The sequence below is a fragment of the Onychostruthus taczanowskii genome, unplaced genomic scaffold (assembly GCF_017590055.1).
Source record: "Onychostruthus taczanowskii isolate IOZ18803 unplaced genomic scaffold, ASM1759005v1 scaffold13, whole genome shotgun sequence".
In the NCBI taxonomy this organism is placed as follows: domain Eukaryota; kingdom Metazoa; phylum Chordata; class Aves; order Passeriformes; family Passeridae; genus Onychostruthus; species Onychostruthus taczanowskii.
The window spans coordinates 3,427,278-3,451,573 of NW_024498462.1; the positions used below are offsets into that span (position 1 = coordinate 3,427,278).

Here is a 24,296-nt window from a genome sequence, read left to right on the forward strand (position 1 = left end):
AGCAACTATTCTGGGATTTTGCTTCCTTTCTGAAGTTTTCAAAAGTAATGTCAATTGAAATTTTCTGGCAGTGCTAACAATGTCTTCCTACCTGTTCTATTCCTGTTAGGGGCCAGCTACAGCACAAAAACCAAATGTTGTAAAGCTGAAGGAATGAACACAAGTTTCCTGACGTCTGGCACTGAAGTGGGCATCTATGCTTTATACAACTGAAATGACTGGTTGAAGCTGGAGACTTCTGAGCAAGAGAGAACAAAAGTAAGTGCCTTTTAGTAGACTGTAGTACACTTTTGTGTAAGATAGAATGTGGTTTTTCCCAACCATATGTAAGTAACTCCTGTGCCATGTTATTGCATGTAGTGAGTGGAAAGGCTGTACAGCAGAGGCTGGGATGTCACTGGCCCCATCAGTGTGGGAAGTGTCAGAGTTTCTATGTCCAGCAAAGACCCTGCCTGCTGCTTGAAAGAGAGCACCTCCAGAAGTGTGGTGCTGCCCTGTGAGTGACTTAGGCAGGGTAGTCCAAATGCCTTCTTTCTTAGGGATGGAATCCAGCAATGATTTGTAAATGACTTTGTCATAGTCTATGAAATCATAGTCCACTTAGCCTGCTTTTTAAAGCACAGACCAGCTCAGAATGGTACTTTCTCCTTGGCATTATGTGTATTCATGTAGTGGAAGATGGAACTAAACAGCAGATGGCACAGGAGGAGTCTGATGGGTTGTACATGTTCTTAAAGGAAAGTTGGGAGGAAAGTCTGAGTAGGGGGAGGTAGTTTTAACTGTTACAGTGTCATTTTTGAATACAGTATATCATTGCATAACAGATGCAATTTCCATTTCTCCTGTGGAATCATCACTTAAATCTTTAGCAACAGAACTACAGTGGCCTAAGGGGATGTCTTTCAAGAGGAATGAGCAAAGAGCAACTGAAGGCTTTCTTAATAGGAAACTGGGAAGCTGTGTTTGCTGTCCCATAGGCTTTCCTGTCAACTGCATCAGCTTCTGACAATGTGGGAGAGGTATGCATTCCCTGCAGGGGATGCAGAGCAGTGAAAATAGACTGGGTGGGTTTAGAAAGCCACGGATCAGCCTTCAGGCATAGTTTTCTTACAGATGTAATGTTGATTCTAGAGGTGATCTGACAAATGCTTCCTTAAAAAACCTACTCACTTCTGTCACTTCACCTAATCTAGGTAGATTTAGCTGTTGGAGGGAAAACCACTGCTTCCTTTGATCTACTCACAGGACTGAACTTCCACTCTAGAACTCAGCTACCAGAATGAATATTAAGCAGCAGTCCAGGAAAAAAGATAATCATGGCAAGGGAAAGGTAGTACACGTGGAACAAATACAAGATTAGCAATACACTTATTGTACAAGTGGACAGAAATGATTGTTAGCATAAATTGTGAGAAATAGAACAAATGCTGGTAAGCAGGCCTTAGAAAATAATTATATGTATTGCTACTAAAGAAGGTGTTGCTTTTATTTGCAATGGTGATGTAAAGCACAAAAATGATCTAACTATCAGATCCATGATGGCATGTGTTCTACTCTGTCACCTCTCTTTGTGAGAGGACTTAGAGTTGTCTTAAAAGAGTAATGTTACAGACCTTTAGTTAGGTCTTCTTGAAAGTTGTGATTTACTTTGAAAATAGGGTGGGAGTTAATTTCCACATTAAGACAGTAAAACAAAAATCTTCAAAAGCAGACAGGAGAAATATCAATCAAGACAGAATTGAGATTTTTTATTTTTACTTCCTCTAGCTATTCTTTATTCAATATCTGCCTTCCATGTACAGGCTACAAGAGTTTTTTATTTTTAAGAACTTATATATAGAAGTGCGTAGGAACTGGTGGCACTGAGAAATTTTCTGACGAATTTTCTGCCAAGTTGTTTCTTTTGCTGCCATTTGTAGATTTCCATTGTCAGGATACCAGTTTTTGTTATTGTGAGATCTTCTTTCTAGTATCTTGAAAACTCCCTGCTATAGTGAGCCTGTAGAAGGTTCACCATAGCAGGGAGTGGGCAGGCAGCTGACACACTTGTAATTGGTTTGGTGATTTAGCAGTCACTTGACTGTTGTGAATTTTGTTTGTATTTGTTTGTGTTGAATCCTTTGGGGACAATGACTTGACCTGTCAAATGCAGGGCTCATTAGAGAACAAGAGAATGCTTTTTCTGGGAGAGGGAGCGTTTCTGGCTCTTCACAAACAAATTCAGCAGTCTGTGTTGAGTTGTGCAGCTGCTATACAGTCTAGCAGAGAATTGGCAACAATTCTGAAGTGCGTTTTACTTAGGATGGGAAGCCTGGTGTAGAATTGGTGCTGAACAAACAGCTTCAGATTGAAAGAGTTTTTGTGATACTGTTTTTGTAGGATGCAGCTTTTTTTATATAGTGTTTATTGATGAATTTGATTTAACTGACTTGGAAACCTTGGTGCAGAAGGACAGATAGATTCTGCATGGGCAGTATTCCATTGAGGCCTTGCACTGCTGGCATGCTTTGTGTGTTCTGGTTCCATCTTGATTTGATAAGGCTTCAAAGAGACTTGAAAGCTCATATGGCTTCCCTGGAAAATGTAGATTTAGTAAGTACATGTGAATAGGGAATATTATTTAGACATCAAGGGAGAAAACCCACTAGAGGCATAATCCAGTCTCAGATCAGTAGAATCACGAGGATCATTTGAGGGAAGGTGAGGACTGTGACCTCCATTACTAAGAGGTTATGCTTGGAAGGATTTTAGACCCTGTGGCAGTGATGGTAAAGCAGAAACAGGAGGTTCTGTGATCTGCCAATTGAGATAAGGGAGCACAAACAACATCATTATGGTTAATGATCTTGGACTGGAATATCTCTCCTCTGAAGACAGGCTGAGAGTTGGGGATGTTCAGCCTGGAGAAGAGAAGGTTCCAGGAAGACCTTATAGCACTTTCCAGTACCTAAAGGGAGTCCAAATGAAAGATGGGCACAAGGTTTTTATCAGGGCCTATTTTTGGCTCTGGATGGGACAAGGGTAATCATTTAATGTAAAAGAGGATCAATTTAGGCTAGTTAAAGGAAAAAGCTTTTTGCAAGGATGGTGAAACACTGTCACAGGTTGCTCAGAGAGGATGCCTCATCCCTGGAAATATTTGAGGTGAGGTTGGACAGGGCTCTGAGCGACCTCATCTACTTCAAGATGCCCCTGCTCATTGCAGGGGGATTGGACCAGGTGACTTAGAGAGGTCCCTTCCAGCCCAAGTAGTTTTGCTTCTAAATCTCCCCTGATTTGACATCTTTCACTATTGCAGGAAATTGTTGTTGGGTTTCTGTCCTTTGCAAATATATATCAGCATATTTCTCTGGGGTTTTAGCTGTTTGCATATTTTAACTTTTAACTTCTTTGAAATTGGAATGCTCTGCTTTATGCTGCTTTTTTTTTTTTTTTTTTTGTAGCATTGTAACTTTGGAGACTTCTGCTACCTTATCTTTATTTCTGAGTATAGTTCCTTTGTGCTAAAATACAACTGGCTAAATGAGCTTGAAAGAGATGTATTTATTTCTGTAGACTTGGTTAGTTGGTTGTGGCACTGTTTTATTGTGTTTCATTTGGTTGGTGCTGTTGGTTAGGGACAGCTGATATCTGGAAAACTGCCTTCACTGCCTTAGATCATTCTTGTGTCTTGTTTTGTACCCCTGTATGTCTTTATATCTTATCCTAAAATTTTATTAAGCTTTAGTGGGATGAATGTCTACTCTTGACTTCATTGGATTAAATACGTATTTACTAGTGTTAAGATGCTGGTGCTTACTTTGGTGACTGATAACTTAGATGCTGCTGTTGGCTTGACACTTCAGGACTGCTGCTTTTCCATATATATTTTGTAAAGGATTTATGTTCTTTTCTGCTTAACACTTAAATACTTTTGTTTGCTTTTTTCCATCATGGTTGTCCTAGCTTAACTTTGACACTGTCTTAGAAATTCCTAGAGTTCTGTGCTATTCTGTATGTTATTTCTGAAATCCTACCTATTATGTATTATCTCATCTGTGCAGTTATGGTTCTGACACACGTGCCTTTGGTTTTAGGACTTTGTATTTTATGCTTTTAATTCTGTATGGGAGACACAAGGCAGTATATTCATACTGGCTCTGTATGTTGTTACTATAGCTAGGAAAACTCAGCATACCTTTCCAACATTGCTGTGTGTCTCCATTCCCATGAATCCTAGGAAGCACAAGTATAAATATCATGTTTAATGAAAACACAGATTCCAAGTAGTTTGTTATTGTAAGATCACCAGAGCCTCCATTTCTTCATAGTGTTACTATATTAAGTTCTGATAACTTTAACAAAGCTTTGTTTATCAGCTCAAGTTAAATCCAGTAAAATTGCTTTGTCTCCTTGCTATTCTAGATTCAGGAATGAATGTTCAACTATTGCTAACTGCAGAATATCACAAACAAAGTTGTCTGTTTTGTTTTAAATTTGCAGAGTAATTCTCTTTCTGTTCAGCTGCTGACAAGTGTGAGCTTTGTATGGTTATCAATTTTTGTGCAAGTCTAGACATACACGTGAGTGATACTGGGGAATAAAATGTGCTTGCAGTGGAAAACTACTTGAAAGGTGTCTCCTGTGTGGAAGGACTACTGCTGCTCTGTGATAATGAGAAAGTTGTAGCTATTTTAAGACTCTGGTGGAGTATGTTTTTTTGAATTGTTCATGGCAATATTACTTTGGGTGGCTGCCAGAAGCTGCATCTACAATTAGACAGATTAAGAAATAATATTTAAAAAAGGAAATGTTTCATGTTTGTTTTAAGTGTTTATGAAAACTTGTTTTCTCTTGATACAGAGAAGTTCACTTCCTTAAGGGTGTGTCCTTGTTTGATGGATACTTTTAACGAGAACTTAATCTTGTCTATTGTCTGAAGGTCACAGACACATAATCCAGGTTGGTAGGGCTTCAGGAGGCCTACAGTTCAACCACTTGCTCAAAGCAGGATCAGAACCAGTTGCTCACAGCTCTATCCAGGTGGGTCTTAGAAACCTCTGGGGATGAAGACTGCAACTTCCTTGGGGCCTGTTTTCACAGCCTGACTGCCTTACAGTGCAAATGAAGGGCTTTGTTGTTCTTTTTTCCCCGGAAATCAAGCTGGAATCTAGTTTGTTTTGATTTCTTTTGTATCTTGTCACTCACTGCTTTGAAGACCATGGCTCTGCCTTCTCAGCAAGTGCCTCAAAGACAGCAGTGAGCAGCTGTGAGGTCCCACTGAAGCTGTCTCTTCTTCAGGCTGGACAATTCCCATCTTAGGAAGTCAGGTGCTCTGCGTTCTGCTCCTCTTGGGGAACCTCAGCTGGACTCGTTGCAATTTATCAATGCCTGTCTTGTACTGGAGTCCAAAACACTGTTCTAAATGCTGTCTAATGAGTGCTCTATAACTAATTACTAGGACTTAGTTTACTTATGGAAATGTGGGTGGTTATAAATATGCTTAGTAGTATTTGGGATTTTTAGGTATGACTAGATTTCAAAGCAAAATTTTTTAGCATTAGAAGTATTCTTCCACTTACATACTGATGAAATTAAGTCACATTAATTTTAGTGAAAATGTTTGATGGATTTAAAAAATACTGTCACAGATAACACCTTATCTTCATTACATATTTATTCAACTTGATTAGCTCTGAATAAGTCTAATTTGCATCACTGAAGTGTTGAAAATGAAACCGAGTAGTTGGTTGTAATTCTAGAGTGAAGTTTTCTATAGAAATTGAAGTCACAAAATGAATTTATTTTCACTGTAAAGTATGGTTAAAGAAATGGGTCTCAGGGAGATTGGGGGAATCTTACACAGAGTAAATTTGCATACACAGAAACATAAACATCTGCAGCAAGACCACACACATCTTGTTTGCTTGAAGTGGCCTGGTGGGGTGGCAGCTTGCGGGGAAGGGAAGCTCTGTCCTGCTGTATTGTCAGGTTCCTCAAAGTGAATTTTTTTCTGAGAACCTGACAGGACCTCTGCCTATTTATTTTAACTTTTCCACATCTCAGTATGAATTATAGTCAGTGTTGTGGATTGTTTCAGAATCTTAACTCACCTCATGTAATGCTGCAGTTCAGCCCAAACTTAGTGAATGTGCAGTAAGGGAAGGAAATAATAAAGGAGCAGACAGAAGGCTTTTGAAACACTTGGTGCTGTTCCCTGTGTGAGCAGCAGGAGTACACTGTGATTGGAAGGCACAAGGAGTGTCCAAACAAGCTTTTGTTTTGCTGAGCTTTGGCGATGGGCTGGCTCTGAGGTGAGTGTCCCGGTCCTGGCTGGGCTCCTGTGGGCTCTGCTGAGCTCCCCCTGTGGCTTTGCTGCTGGCGCAGCTCTGGTTGCAAGATCACCAGCCAGCTCGGGTGTGCCGGTACCTGCTGCAGTCAGAATTTCCATTTTGCACTGCAGATCTGTTCAGGGTTCTCACATCCTTTAAAAGTCACTTTTCTAGGGCTTCTTTGTGCTCACTTGTCTCTTGTGGTTGCTGCAGCCTTAATTTAAATTTACATGAGCTCTAGTTAAGAGCTGTAGTGACTTGGTCTCTGCTGATATAGAAAAACTGGGGCTGCTGTGCCATAGTCTCACCTGGCATTTCTCATTTAAAATATGGAAAAAAGGACACTTCATATGGAAAATTTTTTAAAACAATCTTCTGAGTGAATATGCCTTTTACATTTATAAAATCTTAAACTTCTATAAATTGAAGAATCTTATCTGAGCAAGTATTGGATGTTGACATGTTGGCATGGCAATATAGCAGAAGTTGAATGGACTTGAAGTTTATAGTATGTAAGATATTGCAAGAAAGGAAAAGCTGTGAAAACATCGTCTCTTAATATTCTATGGTCAAAATATTAGACTCCACTGTTGCAACAGTATTTCTGTGTAGGGTAGTTTGAAAGGATAATGATTTAATTTTGATTGTTAATACCTTTTCATTGAAATTGTTGGCATTGCACTGAAAGTAGTTCAGGGCCCCTGTTTCAGTGTTTGGAGAAAGTTAAGATTGCTGGACACCAAGAAGGGAGGTAATAACCTCAGTGTGCAGGGTCACACAGGCTCTGTGGCATTCAAAGCTTTTTTGTCTTCATTTCTTCAACTGAATGTGTGTTCTTCTTTTTTTTTTTTTTTTTTTTTTTTTTTTTTTTTTTTTTTTTTTTTTTTTGTGGAGGGATGTGATTTTGTACTGGTAAACTGTATTACTGAATATTGCAGTTTTAAACACAATGTCAGGTTTCCTGTGTTCTGAATGAGATATGAAGGATTTGAGTGACAACCCTGTAGAACTTCAGGATGTGGCACAGACGCATTTGTGCACTGTTAAAGTAATGTCAAAGCATTTTTCCTCTTGCAGTGTGTCACAGGACTGTTGCAGCATCACTGTCAGCCCAATGTTACACAGGAGCATGGGGCTACTTTTCATGGTGCAGAGATCTGGCCAAGCTTTCCAGTGTTGAGAGGGGAGAGACAGTGCTTTTTAAAGACTACAAATTTGTGCAATAGAAACAAAGACTGTGTAGTCTGTAACCATCTTCACCCCCCCACCCCTGCCAAACAAACAAACAGAAGCTCTTCAAGACTGCTGTGTGATGTCAGATCAGTTGATGAAGGGTGTGTGAGTAGTGAAAGGGAATTGTTTTCCCATTGTTAGTTCCAAAATTCTCTTGTGCAGTGTTGGGAAATTAAGATGATGAATCCTCTGTCACACAAGATTTTGTCTTTAATTAAATATCATTAAAAAAAAATCCTTTAAATGCATGAAGGTTGTTCAGACCAGAAGGCTGGACACTCATTCTTTTGGTATACTAACTGAAGCTTCAGTTAGGAAATGGGGGATTGTTTTTAAACAGAGAAGTACTGTGGAAGCCCTTCTTTTTCTTGTGCATTTTGGACTTGAACTGCATAAGTGTATTGACATGCTTGTGACTTCAAGAGCTGTACAATAATACGCCAAGTAGGTAGCATTTCATAATACGTGTATACAGTGACTTAAAACAAGCACTCTAATGTCTGTTTACTGAACCAATACTCGTATTCCAACACTGGAATTCCATTACAGAACTTGAGTCAGAATGTTCCTTATAATAAGACCCAATTGCAAAGCTAGTAATGAATTTCTTGTTAAAGTTGGATGTTTTTGAATGGTAACCTTCAATTACGAGGGATTGTGTAATTTTTTTAAATACTGGTAACTTGCAAAACATTCTTTTAAGTTCTTGATGTCTACCTGTGGACCTCAAAAGTCTAAAATCTCTCCTGGAAATAGTCTTACAGCTCAGGAGGTAGTTTAAGTCTCAATTTGTGTTTACTTATCAGATACCCGGCATGGCCTCATCATCAACACCTAAATATAATTCAAACTCCTTGGAGAACTCCTCAAGTAAACAGGTAAGTGTAACTTTTTTCATGTTTTGGTTTTCTACATCAGAGTTTCCAGAGAGCATTGTCTTGCATATTTGGTTAGAAAAATAAGTATTTCAATGGCTTCTTGAATGTATATATTTATTTTTATTGTTAAAATTCTAATGCATTTAACTGAGATGATTTAAATATCTCTTGGAGTGGATGGGCAAAGTATTTGTTGTCATAACTAACAAGAGGTTCCTTAAAATCAGTTCTAATGTAATTACTCCTACCCTTACTTTCTGCCTTAAAATATTCTGTGGCATTCTTGAAAATTTTTGGCAGTTTGTTGCCTTTAATTCTGTATTTCAATTGCTAAGTTATACCTTGCTATGTTTGTCTGGCTCATTTTTAAGATGTTCATCTAGAGTGAAAAATATATTGAAACGATTGAAGTTTCATGTCCCTCTGCTTTCTAATGCTGTGCAGCTGAAGAAAATGTAACCAGGGTGCAAGAAAACAGTAGATTGTTTGTGATAGTTGTGAGTACATTGCCTAAGTAATTGCAGTTGATTTGTTCTTCCAAGCCCAACGTACTCGGAAAAATAAATGCACACAACTTCCAGAGAACTTAGAGTATAGAGGTTTAATTCCAATTTAATACAAATAACTGACTGTTCTTTTAGGAGAAAGATTAAAACCTGCTTATGTTTCAGATCTACTCAACCTTTAAACGTTTTATAGTTGGATTGTAAGATAGTGGTGTGTGTTCCTGTTTTCGTTCGGTCGGTCAATTCCTACTTCGGCAAAACCCGTTCTTTCCCATGCAGGAATTACCTTTAAGTTCTGGTTGTTTCTGTTTTAATCTGGAGCTTGAAATGGTAAATAAACTGTGATGTGCTGTTGTGCTTCTCTTCTTTAGACTCTAAAAGATGGAGCTAATTGGGAACAAAATGAAGAAATACCTCGTCTGCCAGGGGAGACCAGGGTTACAGGTATGAAGCTCAGTAGGTGCCAGATGCAGAGATGTTCAGCAGTCTGGCAAACACTTGTATCTTACCGAATTTTTTTGTAATTTGGACTGGTTTGGGCTGGGGGCAAAGGTAAGTCATGCTGAATTTTCAAAGAAATTGTGAAAGATTCTTTTTATCACTTACCACAAATAACTTTTAAGTGTTTAAAATCTTGGTTTCTACACATGCCAGATCTTCCCATAGAAAGAAATTGAAAGTTGTGTCCTAATTGTAGCTACAGATTAAACAGCACATGTTGAGTGATGAGAGCTCCTCCAAGCTTTCTGAAATCAAGGGAATTCTGTGTTCTACCCACTATGCATTGATACCTTGTAGAGTGGTGTGGAATTTAAGCCTAAATGTGAATTCCCAAAGTACCATCTTTTCCTTGACACAAGAGGGCATGAACAGGGCTTTTCTGCTCTTGTTGGCTTTTACATACATAAATGCTGTAGCATGAGGGAGATTAATGTACTGTGTAGTTTTGTTTTCTTGATGGAGGCTCTTCCTGAAATGGAAGTGTCTGTTGGAGTCTGTTTTTTACTTGTGCAGCTTCTCCTCCCCTATGCCCAGATGTGTTGGGTGGATTTGTAAACAAGATTGGCTTAGTTGAAAACAAAGTGGTGATTCAGAGAAAGCAGTTTTGTTTTTAATGAAGGTGTGAGGGAGAAGGTGTGGGACTAAGATGGATGTATGATGTGATCCTTATGGAAATTGTCTGTGCTTTGGGCACTGCACTGGAATAGGGTGATTTCTGTGGAAGGCAGATAAATAGATTGGGCTAAAGAAATGAGTGGACAGGAAGGAATAAATGGAAGTCTTTAATGTCATGGTTGGACTCAATGATCTTGAGGTATCTTTTCCAACCTTAACAATTCTGTTTGCATTGCTTCACTTAAATCTTTTTGAATGGTATGTGTTAGTATTTGTTCTGTTACTGTCCTTGCTGAAACAAGTACTGGTGGCCCTACTCTGTTTGATTGCCTCAAATTGAAATGTAATATTTCTCTGCAGCATGGTGAGTTCCCTAAACACTCTTCAACTTGAACTACTACTTCAGTAGAGAGTTGTTTACAGAATGGTGTAATAGTATCAACAATGTATTTGTTCTGGGATGGTGAATAGACTGCGTTACAGTAATAGCAGTACTCCCTGTTCTATGTCCTCCTGTGTAGTGCTGAGAAAGAAAACACAAATACAACTAGGGAAGGCTACTGAAATCTGTGCACTTAATTTGGACCAGTTTAGTATATGAGTCTTTCACATTTTCTTAATAATTCAAGTTGATAAAACTCAGATGTATTACTTTCTAGATTAATTCACCTCTGCGTACAGCTCTTGTTTTATTTTACTGCTATGTAAGTATTACTGTCCTCAGTTCTCATTTTGTCTTTTCACAATCTTTTAAGAAATACTACATTTCTTACAGACAAAGATGTCATTTATATGTGTCCATTTAATGGCCCCGTTAAAGGAAGAGTGTACATCACGAACTACAGGCTGTACCTAAGGAGTGTGGAAAATGTGAGTAATATGCCACAATTACTTCATGGGATGAGCTGGCTTTAAACTCACTTCTGTTCACCCCACTGCCTTTGATTTATTTTGTGGCCAGTTCATTTGTTTTAGTTTTGGCACACATATGCTCGTGGGATTGCATGGGAGGCTTTTTGCTTGAAATGATCTGTAATGTTTGTAATAACCATATCTTAATTCTGTAATGACTAAATAGTAATTGCCTTTGTGCCACTGAGATATCTGTATTAAAATATAAGTTCTTTAAAATTAATTGTGTTGTAAAAGTGTGATTTTTGCCTGGTAAAATTACAGTTTAATCACTTACACTGAACTGATACCCGTATCTTTTGTCTGTCAGAGCTTTTTTGATAGCTGTTCCCTTTACACTTTAATGTGTGATAGATCAAGGGCAGTAACTAATGATGTGCAATAGTTCTTAAAATGGCTGTCAGTAAACCAAGACTTTGATTGTCCTTGCTGTTAGAAAAGAAAAATACTTTGATCAGTAGACCCTTATATGGGTGGGGGGAGTGGTAATGTGTTTGATAAGCAGTGACATGGAAGAGAGTAAAATGTGCTTGTGAATCTCTTTCATAATGTTTTTTTTTTTTAAAAATAAGGATTTGGGACTATTGAACTGAGGTCTTTCTGACTGTAGCTAACTGTGCTAGTAATGTCTTTTTTTTCATTTAGTTCTGTTTTATGCTGTATATCAATACAACAGTATTAACAAGCAGGGGCAATCAGTGTGTAGCAGAAGGCATCTCTTAGGGTGTTGCCACTGTTTTCTCTGCATACTGAACAAGGCATGAAATATTTTTGTAACATGTTTAACTGGATGATGCTCAAGGCTGTAGAATGACTGTACAGAACTCGTAACGTGCTGGGAGAGGAGATTCAAAGGCAGAAACATGCTTTTGTTTCTGTATGTATTTCATGTCTGCTTTCTATTCTGGAATGCATAAGAACATTTTGCTTGAGTCTTCTTTTCACATTAGCCTTTTCCTTACTCAAACTTTTCTTGCAGGATCCAGTTGTGATATTGAATGTTCCATTGGGTGTAATTTCAAGGATTGAAAAAATGGGAGGAGCTTCAAGCAGAGGAGAGAACTCTTATGGATTAGATATAACCTGTAAAGTAAGACTTCCCAATAATTCAGTAGGAAATTAAATCTAGAGGGTTTTTTCCCTCACTGATTCCTGTTCATAGGAAGGGAAAAGTACATGCTTATGGATGAATTTAAAAAGAGCTTTTTGAAACTGGACAGGGAAATACCTTTTGTAGAAAGGGCTGTTTAACTGACCTCCCTGCATGCAAGGAGAGAGGTTGGTCTTGCCTTCCAAATCACTAAATGACAAGGTTTTGTACATCAGTTGTATTTTAGGGCATTATTATTGCACTGCCTTGTTACTTCATTTGTTCTAAAACGAATATTTTTAATAATTCTGGTATCTTTGAAGAACATCTTGAACAAGCTATTTTAATCTATAAAGCCATTGAAAAGTATATGTAAAAAATATCTATAGTATTACAAAAAATTGTCACCATGGAAAACTATGGTCATAGGGGAGTTCCCATGGATAACTCTGGGTCCTTTACTAGATTCATTGTGTGCACATTTGATTCTTAGCAGTTAATGCACAGATTGCTTATTTTTGACACCAGTGATGAGAGCACAGGAACAATGTATTCTGCACAGATCATTGGCAAATCTTTCTTTCAAAAACAGAGTAGTTCCCATCCTGCAAACTGTCAGTGGCTCATGAGACTTCTTAGTGACTCAAATAGAGCTATTTCTGATGGCTTCATGCCAAAGTGCTGTTTGCAGCACGCAGAGTGTGGTACTGCTGTATTTGTACAATTCTTATACTCTATTCTGTTTCATGGGATAAGAAATAAACCTGAACATTCACAAGGGTTTGAGGTGTGTTACAAGCAGATTCTAAATCATGTTTAGTGTATAATATAGCACTTGTACAGAGAGAAGCTTCTTACAGCTTTGGTTCACCTAACAGATAATGGCTTTGTTTTAGGATATGAGGAATTTACGGTTTGCATTAAAACAAGAAGGGCACAGTAGAAGAGATATATTTGAAGTCCTCACAAAATATGCTTTTCCCCAGTCACATAACTTGGTAAGTTACGTCATTTCTATTGCTGAGTTGTATTAATTCAGACCTCCTGCCAATTAACTACCTATTTGACCTAGTAATGGCTACAGCATGGCTGCTTAAAAAGTATAACCACAGAACCTGGTGTTAGCATAAACTAAACAGCAGTTTTTATTTTGTATACTTACAACACTTAAATCTATATATTTTGGAAAATTATGGATGTACTCCAGATACACTACTGGGCACCTCTGCTCCATATAGATTTCATTGCTTAGAAACTGCAAGTTTATCCTCCCTAATTTTGGAATATAGGGAATACATGCCTTGATTTCTTGAAAACATTAATTAATCAAGTAGTCTCCAAGGCAATGGTAAGTATGAATCTCCAAGGGTTTTACTTCAGGAGAAAAAGATATGGTAAGACAACACTTGTTTTATTGATTAAACTAATGGAAAATATAACAGGAATGCATTTATGAAATTGCACAGGTTTATTTCAGGGTAAAAAAGCATCTTATGGAAGGAATTGAGCAACAATGATGCAAGCTAATAATTGTCTTCCATTTTTTTAAAATCCATGAACTGTGCTTATTGTGAGTGATATGACATCTCTTCAGTAAATAAAGCATTTACTTTGTCCATTGTAATACTCAATTTACACTTCATTAGTGTGCTTTAATTTGGGATAATTGTAAAAGAACACTTTTCGTAAAGTATTGGGAGCTTCTGCTCTGTGTTTTGAGAACTTTATTCAAAGAATTGTTGAGTATACAAGGCTGCAGCAAGAATCTTGCTTCTTTCCAGGAATGTATGTGTCAGTCAATGGAGTGGACTTTATAAACATTTAATTCTTTAAAACTTTTCTGCAGAATTTTTCCTTCTATATACAAACTGTGGAGTGAAAGCATAAGAGAAAATATGCTTTTGCTTAGAATATTTTGTATTGTGTCAGAAGTGAAACAGATTTTTACATTTGGGTAGGTGTGAGGAATTGTAATCACAAATAAGATAGTTGTTAAAGAAGTGAATATATCTAATTCTTCTGTTCCCATTTTATCAATTTTAAAATAATGATTGAAAGGATGACAGGGAATGTGAACCTTGAAAGTATGATGTAAAAGAAGAAGCTGTATGTGGAAATACCAAGTTATGGAGAGGTTCAGATCAAAAGTGTCTTCTAGACATCACAGGGTTTTGGCTTCTGCTGCAAGAGGGTTGTGGATTGGGTTATCCAGGGCACAGTCAAGTGTATTATTGAAGATTTCCTGTGTTGTAGATTCTGTCATGCCCATGCAATCTCTTCCACATTATCATGAGGAAGAGGGTTTTTTTTGATTGTATGTAGTGAATATGGGCAAATCAAGTTGTAACTGACTTAGGAGAGTGTGGGATAATCCAGCTATGGGATGTGAATACCTTGGTGATGAGATGTGGACTTGTATTGGGTTCTTCATCCAAAAAGACCCGGAGATCCTGTCTGGTGATGGCAGTGAGTGATCTGTGGAGTTGGCCACTTCCTGCCTTATTTGTTGGACCTGTTGAACCTAATAAAGCTCATTATATGGCCTGTGTGAAGGCCACTTGCCAACAGAAGTTAAGGTTAATAACAAAAGTCTTGGTTGAGGCAGTAGCAATTTGGCCCTTGGATTCAGTAAAGCACCAAAGTTGGGGAGACAGTAACAATGTGGAGGGAGAGTGGCTGTACTTTGTCTGATAACTATGTCTGAAGCAGAGTATGCCTGTTAGCAAGCAGGATTACTTTGGAGGGAAATAAAGTGAGCCTGTGTTCCATCTGAAGTTGCAACTGTCCTTATTTTCTAATGTCACAGTGTTGATGAGCCCTTAACTTTAACATGAGCCAAGCAAGTGTGTGATTTTTTTTGATGTGCTTTCATTGTATTTTGGCAAGCAGTTTAAACTGATCCTGCCAAAGGTGAGTGTTTCTGCCTGGTTTTCCATTCCTGTCTTGCTTTTTGTTGCATGAGTTTGAGGCTGCATGATGAACCAGATAGGGAACTGAAAGGAACTAAAGTTATCAAGGAGATAAAAATAAAAGCTTTACTCTGAGTTATTTCCGGTCTCGTTAGTCCGAAGTAAGAGTGGTGTCAAAGCATCTGTGAGTGGATGTGAATGAGAAGGGATGATGGCACTGCTCCTTTCAGTGGCTGGTTTGGATCAAGGTTTCAGTGTGTGAATGTGGCAGGGTGTTGGGACTGTGCATGCCTGCCTTCCCCTTGGAGTGCTGTCTAACGCTCTGCTGTGTAGCCAGCTCACTCAGGGAGGTGTTCTACAAAGAATGTGCTGTAGTTCCCCGTGACAGCTGAGTGGAGATGGAAGCCCTCTGATACTCAAATGCTGAGCTCTCGCTCTTCTCTGATCTCCTCTCTACCTTTCGGTTGTGTGGTTGATTATTCTTCCAATACCGAACTGATATTTGTATAATTTCTAAGCCAGCATAACTCACTTATCCAGCACAAAATATTCTGGTTAGTCTTATGCTGCTTTGAATAATTTGAGGAGACCTGGTTTGAAATCAGTATGCATCAGAACCAGTGCAAGAGTGGACATGTGAGTGGAGCAGGTAGAAGGCAGGGGAGAAAAGAGGGGAATGTCCTGTTTTTATCAATGATAAATGTTAATTTAGCTTACACCATCTTGTGGAACTGCATCCTTGATGTTTAGCTGGTTCAGCAGCACTGATGCTTGTGCAGCTTTGCAGTGGGAAGAAGATACCATCAGGACAATAAAGTTCTAATGCTTTACTGTCCTGATTTTTATCTGTATTTTTATATTTTATATCAGATTTTTATGTGATTGATTTTCAGCTATAGTGGAACTTTATCCTAAGAGCTAATTCTGAACAGGAAGTGCTAGAGATGCCTTGCTTCTGTTTTCTTCATGCTGTTCTATTCTTGTACAAATGGATGGTGGTTTCTTGTACAAGAGGTGGTTTCTGAGTGGAGTGTACTTACTGTTTTCAAGATTTGTCTCCATCACCATCCCAACAGCAGTGTTTGAGAGCCTATAATAAATCACAGGCCTGTTCACAACTGTTCCCCTGTGCCTCAGCATTGTCCTTGCTGCTTACTTCCAGAAGCTGATTCTTGTTTGTGTCCAGTTTGGGCGTAGGTTGGGTTCAGACATCCTTGAATCAGTAACTTAAAGTAAAATCTGATAGTTCATCTGACTGACAGCAGAGTTGATGGGAAGCAAGCAGCTGCATCCTCTGTTACATTTGCAAACTCCTGCTAATTGAAACAAAATTGTTGCTGAAAGTGTTTGCTTTTTTTTTTTTAAATTATTGAAAAAATGAAACCAAAATAGCCAACACCCCCCCCCCCAAATGAGATGTTTTGGTCCACCACAAAAGATGAGATATATTTGGTCTCTGTAGTTTAGTTTCTACATAGCAGCTGCTTCACTTCCTGATCTTACCACAAAAGTACACATCGTCATTTTTATAAGATTGTTCAGCACCACGGTATCTGCACAGTCTGTGTTTATTCCTAACCCCAGTAGGTCTGTGGGAATGCCCATTTTGATGAGACTCTGGTGGCTGTGCTGGCTGACTGGAAGTGCTCCTGATGTCACTGCTTATCCTGGCCTGTAAAATGTCTGAGGGTTGGCTCACGCCGGTGTTGCTGCTGGATCTGCAAACATGACTTCAGCTGGAGCAAGGCTGGCAAAGGGGCCTGTCTGACAGGGCACCTGAATTTGCAAAGAACCCCTTGGCTTGAGGCTTCCTTCCCCATGACACATCAGAGCCAGGGCAGCAAGGGTGTGAGGTGACAGTGTTCACAAAGTTATACCAGAACTACAATGTCTGACCTTAGATTTTAGATCAACAGGTGAGATGTAACTGGCTAGCTTGTAGTAATGGCATACTAAATGCCATTAATAATGGCAAGGATAATGATATATTTATTCTTAAATACACTGAGAAACTGTCAGCCTTTACAGTGAGTAAAAACTTAGTAATTTCTTATATGCAAAAAGCATACATCAATGAGATAGAAATATAAAATGCAATTGATTTTCTTCACAGGTGTGTGGCACCTTCTTATTCCAGTTTTGCTGCTTTCTTCTTTTGCAGTGCATAAAGATTGGTCAAATATTTCCTAGATTGCGTCTACATTATATATTCATGTACAAGTATAACATGTATTTATGTGCTGTGTTTCCATAAAAGCAAATATGTAGCTATTATATTTATATTGATATTTATATATTTCCATTACATTTTTCCTGCTAAATAGACTGCTTGCTAAACTGTAATTGTCAGATTGCAGATGCTTTCTCCTTTACCTCACAGAACAATGTTGTGTTTTGAGCTACAATGTATTACATATTATTTTTGTGCACTAAATGAGAAGGAGAAATTGAATGTTAAAGACAAGCACTCTGTCTGTAGAAGGCTTAAAAATAGAGACAGTATTGAAATTGTGGGTTAACACCTGCGAGGAAGTAAACTATTATTTGCACAGTGAAGCATAAAAAGTAGCTTACTAAAAATGTGATAAGATTTGAAAGATTTTTTTTGAAGTGTAGTGGCCTTCTTGTTCAATTGAAGCAGTAGTCATCTGCTTTTAGACTGTGGATCTGCAATGAAATCCCTACTTCCATTTTGTGCAGGGGCTATTAATTTGCTTTTGGAAAAAATCTTAGCTATTGCATAGTGAGTCTTGCTTGGTTTTGCCAGCTATAGGTATTGAAAAGTCACAAACTTTGCACCCAAAAAGTGTTCTGAGTGGTGATTTACTACACTTTCTTGGTTTCTTACTTGCTTAATGTTTTCTTAGATTTCTTCTTTCTGTTTCTTGTGGTAGGTGAAAAGAATTACAAACTTATTTTAAATTAATTGATAGACTAATCAGAGTTGATGGGCTTCCATCAGACATGTAGTATTAATGTCCATCAAACTTAGAACAGACATGATCATTGCATTGGAAGTGGCTGCAGATTATTCTACCTTGAACTCAAGATGTGAGATAAATAATCAGTATAACTTGAGGGAAATCTGTCTTTTATTTAAGTAGCTTTCAGCAAGCCAGTGTCAGTGCTGAGAGGGGGGATGCCAGCTCAGGCTTGCTGCCTGAAACACTGAAGTGTTGAGCAGGTGGTTTGCCTGAAACTCGTGCTGCTGTTTGTCCTTAGCACCCAACCAAACTACTGCAGAGTTGTCTCAGGTGCACCTGTGCAAAACCGTAGTTCTGCTTTTTGAATATATGGTCTTGATTTTGAAAAACCTATTCATGATCTCAAAAAATCCACAGTGAAACACACTTCTATTTTACTGCAGTATTCTTCTGAGCCTGAATATCTCTTGTATGTAGATTTTATGGTTCTTTTCTAATTTCCACTCCAATCTGGACACATCTGATGAGGCTGCAGTTGATTTAATTCTGGGGAAGATAGACTGTGCAGCGGGAGATGCAGAGAAAAGCTTTTTGTTGGAGAGGCAGGATTCACAGTGAGAGAAAGGAATGGAATTTAGTGTGTGTAGAGGGAAGAAAAAAATGAATGGAGGTCAGGGTGGAGACTCTGAGTACCTAAAGTATTGTTTGGGGAGAAGGAGGATCTAGGAGGGATGTACCGTAGATTTGAAGGGAAGATGTGTGAAGAAGGCATAGAACTGCCCAGCCTTTCATTACTGTGGTATTTGAAAGGCTTTGCTGTGTGAATAATGGTGCACTGAGGGAGGCTGGCAGGGTTTCTGCCTTGCAGGGCCAGGCGCTGCTCATGTCGCTCTTCTCCGACCTTGCTGTGCCCTCTGCATCTGAAGTTATAAATACCCACCCAGCTGGTCTGTACCCACTGCCTGTGGGCACTGCTGGCACCTCCCTGCTTCCCTCCCCACGTGCCAATGTGTGTGTGAGGGCTCTGATGTGAAGGAGCCTGTATCCGCAAAAAGCTAAGCCATGGAATTTTACTAAGATAGCACCTCTCAAATATCACATCAGGTGATAAAGAGAACCTATGCATGGTATATTGTGAATGGCATAATGTCTCCTTCATGTTTATTTCTGTTCCATTTGCCTGCTGCACTCAGATTTTGTGCACTGTGAGGTGAACGTTTCAGCAGCATTGAGTTAATCAAGACATAAATATGCGAACATGCTGCGTTTAATCTGTAGTCTTGGATTATTCAGGACAAAAGTATAAATATGTGGGTTATTAGTGCAGATGTGAAGCTAACCTGAGCTATAGCAAACCCTTCTAGGATCTAAATAATGTATTTATCACATTTGCTTGTTCACTATAATGTGGTTTATCAGTTTGGTTGCGTTAGAATAATAAAATACCCAATTCAACAAAAATGTTATTCAGTAGAAATTATTTGTTATTGCTCATTATCACATTTTGTTTCAAGTAAAAGGAAGTAATGTCCAAACATGTGCTAAATAAGGCTTGTACTGACACAGGTCAGAAAATGTAGCTGTAGTTAAGCATATATCTTATGTTAAGCTTATGATTCTTATAATAAAATGGTTATAAATGTGGGTTGCTTGCTACAGTCAAGTAAAGTAAACTGTAGTTAGAAATTAAATAGACCTATATGAATTGAGTATAACTGTATGTAGAGTATTGCATTTGTGTATCTCCTACTCTGTTTTAATGACAGCATAAGAGCAATAATTGTATATTTTGTTGGGAAAAGTGGGCCTAAGGTAGGGTGGGGATGCTGCTGTATTTCAGACTCCACAATTAGGCTGGACTAAAGCTCAAGCCATCTTCACTGAGTGTTTCAAGTCATGTCTGAGAAGCTATTGAGGGTGGTGGGAATGGAATTCAGATCTTTAATCTTTTGGTACAATGAGTGAGAATTTCAGTAGTCACCAGATGAACTGTGCAGTCTGTACACGATGGTGCGCATCCAATTGTGTGTGTGTATGTCAACCTTTTGTTGAAATTTAGTCAGTGCTTGCAGAAGAAAAATAATTTTTAGTCATCAGGATTTTAGAGATTGGTAATTTTAAAATATTATTCTCGTGTAGTATAATGCAGGAGTTTTCTCTGAATTGTTCACATAAAAATCTGAGTCCAAATTTTGCTCCATACACCTTTGCATTCATTGTAGTTTTCTCTGATTTAAGACTTGAGGTTTTTGCTGGTTGATCTATTCTACTAATGATTTTTTTTTTATTGAGCAACATAGGAAGAATTTGTACTACCTGAAATATCAACAAAACTGATGAAGCATAATTGTCCACTTAAATAGTTAAGGGCTGTATGACTGTGAGCTTTGGTAGCAGATGTGGTAAAGCTGCTGTAGCCAAGCATTTTAAATGAATCATGCTGTACATAGTAGGACATTGTTCTTTCAAAAGGATTCAATCCATCCCCTTATGCATAATAAATTTAACCCTGTTTTTTAAAAGATGAAAACAAAATGCACTTTTCCCTCTGATGTCTTGTGGATTGTTTTTTTGTGGGTGACATGAGCAGCATAGCTGCCATTTATTTTTAGTTCAGAACAACACCTTTTTTTATTTTTGTCAGTAAAAACCTGTTCTATGTACCAGCTATCACAGTGCACTGTAATAAACTCATGAGTTTTGCTTACCAGGGCTTCAGATGGGTAATTTTTTACCTTCTTATGAGGAAACTTGCTGTAAGTAGGAACTTAAACAAAAGACTTATTCCTGCCTTCAAGACATATTTTAGGTGACCTGTTAGGATTCCAGTGTTTCTGTTTCATACTGTTCTAAGATTCTCCTTTGTCTCTGAGTCCTTGGTGAATTCTTAGCATAGTTGCTCTTTGGGATATAGCAAATTCCTTTGGGAGGAGGGGATGGTTCTTGTGTGTAGCTGTTTATTAATAGTTCAGCAAATCAGTTGCATCTAGTGTTTCAGATAGTGATATTCCCATTTTGCTGTATTCCTTGTTTGCAATTAAACAACCTTTTTCAAGTTTTTATTGAATTCTGATATTTGCATGTACTTTTCATGGTATGTTTTTTTCTAATAGAGTAGATGTCCACCTCTTCATCTCTCCCTCCCTACCACTTGATAGCAGTTCACGTAGTAAAAAGAATTTGTAATGTTTATTTGCACTGAAGGTCTACTTCTTTAAAAATGGTAGAGACATTCAGAAAATAAAACCAGGGAATGTATTGTTTACTTCTGCAAACTCACCAATGAGTGCACTTGCTCTAAAGTAGGGATTTAATTTAAAATTCTGGCTTGCAAAACTAGTTACATAAAGCATCTTGAATGAGCAGTAACGTTTAAAATATTTGTTTACTTGAACTACATGAGGAAAAAACTTCTCCTTTTGAGGGGGATTCAGTTTTGTGTTTTGATATGAACTGTTCAGTGTATAAAGCAGAGTAACTTATTGGCTCAGCAGAGTTGCCCAGAGCCTTCCTAAGGTTCAAAGCCTCCTCCCAGGCGGGGCGTGGTGTTGCAGGTTTGAAGAATTGCCTTCTCTCTGGACCTTTGTAGGTGGAATCTTGGCAGCTTAGACCACAAGTTTTTCCTTGCTTAGCTGGGGAGGGGATGCAGAAAGGCAGCTGCTTCCTAATGGCAATGAATAGCAATTAAAACCTTTTTCCATTTTGAATTTAGCATCTAATGTTGTATGTTATAATTGAGCCTGTGCTTATTGGAGAATTTTGTTCAGAAGACAGTAGTTTATTGAGTGACAATGTAAAATATGGGAAATAAACCATTCTAAAACATTTCAATCTCCTGACAGTAAAAAAGAAAAAAAAATCCAACCTGTTAACCTTTATAATTTCTGTTCTTTTTGTTACCTGGTAACTGTTGTCATATTTTCATTATTTTCATTACCAGATCTGTATTTTTTGTTACTTGTCCTTTGCCTCATAGTGTTTCACATACCAGATATAAATGGAGAGAATGGGGCTGCCGTGGAGCAGTCAGCCCTATTTTGTAGAGAGCATTAGGGTATAACTGATGATGAGCCCTCATATTTGCTATTTGCAGTCAGAGTTTGGTGTAATAAGCTTCTTATATATCTTACAGCCTTTTTTTGCCTTTGTAAATGAAGAAAAGTTTCCTGAAAATGGGTGGATGGTGTACAACCCGATGTCTGAATACAGGAGACAGGTGAGTTATTACAGTTTCTGTTGCCTGGTGCTTTCACATCTCCCAGCTTGCATAGAGGAATTACTGTTTGTACATTTCTCTTATCAGCTGTTGGGAGAGGATGGAATTGCAGCTTGAAGAAAGGTAAAGGAAAGAAATAAAACACTTGAGCCTTTGAAAAAACCTAGAATGTCACAGGAAGGTAATCTTTGCTCTCTGAAGGAATTTATTGACACCTCTTACAATGTGCCACTGCTAAGTGAGCAGAGGTTGGAAGAATGTGCCAAATCTGTAACTGTAGTGTCCTAAACTTGGACTGAATTTGTTCTACTTCCCAAAATGAAGTGGGGAAAAAAAACCAGCTTGTTTTAGAAACAGCATTGCTTTACAGAAATTACAGATGTCTGTCAGTATTCTTCCTTGCTCTGTATGTGATCTTGGAAAATATCGATGAAAGAGGATGGAATTTAATTTTTAAATGTCTGTTAGATAATTAAAGTATGACTTTACAAAAAATTAAATAGAGAATAGTAAGAACTTCCTTTTTTTTTTTTTTACCGTCAGTAGTTTTTTTTGGTTCATGGTTTAGAAGCATAAGGCCCAAAAAAGGTAAAATACAAACACCCACACAAACACCACCATGCGTGTGTGGAGGACTTAGCAGTATTTCACCTGGAAATGCCTTACTGCTCAGAGTGCAACTAGGAGTTCTTTCTCTATAAGAAAGTTACCCTGAATCTTACCGACTTTACAAAAAATTAAATAGAGAACAGTAAGAACTTCCTTAATTTTTTTTAACCTCCGTAGTTTTTTTGGTTCATGGTTTAGAAGCCTAAGGCCCAAAAAAGGTAAAAAAGGCAAACACCCACACAAACCCCACCGTGTGTGTATGGAGGACTTAGCAGTATTTCTCCTGGAAATGCCTTACTGCTCAGAGTGCAACTAGGAGTTCTTTCTCTATAAGAAAGTTACCCTGAATCTTACTTTTAACCTGATGGTAGTATCAGGCTACAGGGAAGAAAGGTTATAGTGAGGCTTTGTCCTCCAGTCTCTCTTCACCAGGGAAGGTGGAAAAGCAGAGCTTTAGGCACCAGGCTACAGGGAAGAAAAGTTACAGTGAGACTTTCTCCTCCACAGTCTCTCTTCACCAGGGAAGGTGGAAAAGCAGAGCTTTAGGCAAGGAGAGAAGGCAATTTTCTTTCCTCAAACCCACAGTTAAAGAAATAGATCTCTAGTTTCAGTCATTGTTTGGAGAGTTACTGTAAGGCTAGAATTGTGTGCATATGGGTATGCAGCTGTTTAAGGCTGTGAATCCATCTGCAATGAGCTGGCTTGTGTGGTCTTGTAATCTTTTTTGCTTCTATTCCTTTGAAACGGTGCTTAGTTAAATTGTTGCCATGTGGCCATAATGTCATGTAAAATTCAGAAGCGGAATTATTACTTGTTCAGCCAAAAATACATTGGATAACATCATGTTATGTTTTAGGGGCTGCCTAACGAGCGGTGGCGGGTGACTTTCATTAACGAGCATTACGGGCTGTGTGACACGTACCCGTCGCTCTTGGTCGTGCCCTACAACGCAACAGATGATGATCTCAAGAAAGTTGCTGCCTTTAGGTCCCGAAATCGAATCCCAGTGAGTATGGAACTAGCCTGAAAGTGTAGCCAGTTTTAAGTTGCATCCAGACAACTTCTTGCTGAATGTGACGCAGAGGATGCTTTTTTTTGGAAATGGTTGTGGCAAAATAGTTTTGATTGGCTGGTGGTTTTCACTGCTTGAAACTGGTATCTTGGGCAAACCACACTTCCGTTTTCCCCCCATCACCCACGACAGCTCCATTGGTTTTAAGTTGGCTTGCCCAGTAACAGTGGCCAGCAGTGCAGTTTCCCTTGATGAGGAATGAGTCTTTCTGCAATATGCACTGGTTACTATTGCTGAATGCCCATGAAAAGTAATCACAAATGATGTTCTGCAAGCAAACCACATGGCATTTAAACATAGTTCTACTGGTTGGTCCTAAAATAAGACCTCAAGCGTAGTCTCTTTGGTGAATTCTTGGGCTTTTTAATGTGCAGAATAAGAGAAACCCATTTGACTTCTTGAGTTTCTGTAATGAAAATTCTATGAGATAAGAGATTTTTTGTATATCAGCTCTTTACAGTGCCTTAGAAAATAATAATTTCTATCCCAATACTTGTTTTAACTGGTATTTCCCTTTGGC

General features: G+C 38.4%; 1 protein-coding gene across 4 annotated transcripts in view; it reads left to right on the forward strand.

The window, feature by feature from the left end:
* The window catches only part of MTM1 (myotubularin 1), a 42,342-nt gene that overhangs the window by 2,053 nt on the left and 15,993 nt on the right, over nt 1–24,296 (forward strand). For 3 of the 4 annotated variants that reach the window (XM_041396442.1, XM_041396443.1, XM_041396444.1), the window contains exons 2-9: nt 110–258; nt 8,351–8,422; nt 9,300–9,372; nt 10,820–10,914; nt 11,936–12,046; nt 12,943–13,044; nt 22,012–22,095; nt 23,561–23,710. In XM_041396442.1, the coding sequence (XP_041252376.1) occupies nt 8,360–8,422; nt 9,300–9,372; nt 10,820–10,914; nt 11,936–12,046; nt 12,943–13,044; nt 22,012–22,095; nt 23,561–23,710 (678 nt within the window). In that variant the 5' untranslated portion in view covers nt 110–258; nt 8,351–8,359. Of the gene's footprint in view, nt 1–109; nt 259–8,350; nt 8,423–9,299; nt 9,373–10,819; nt 10,915–11,935; nt 12,047–12,942; nt 13,045–22,011; nt 22,096–23,560; nt 23,711–24,296 lie in introns of those variants that run through there. The other variant, XM_041396445.1, reaches the window with a different exon arrangement.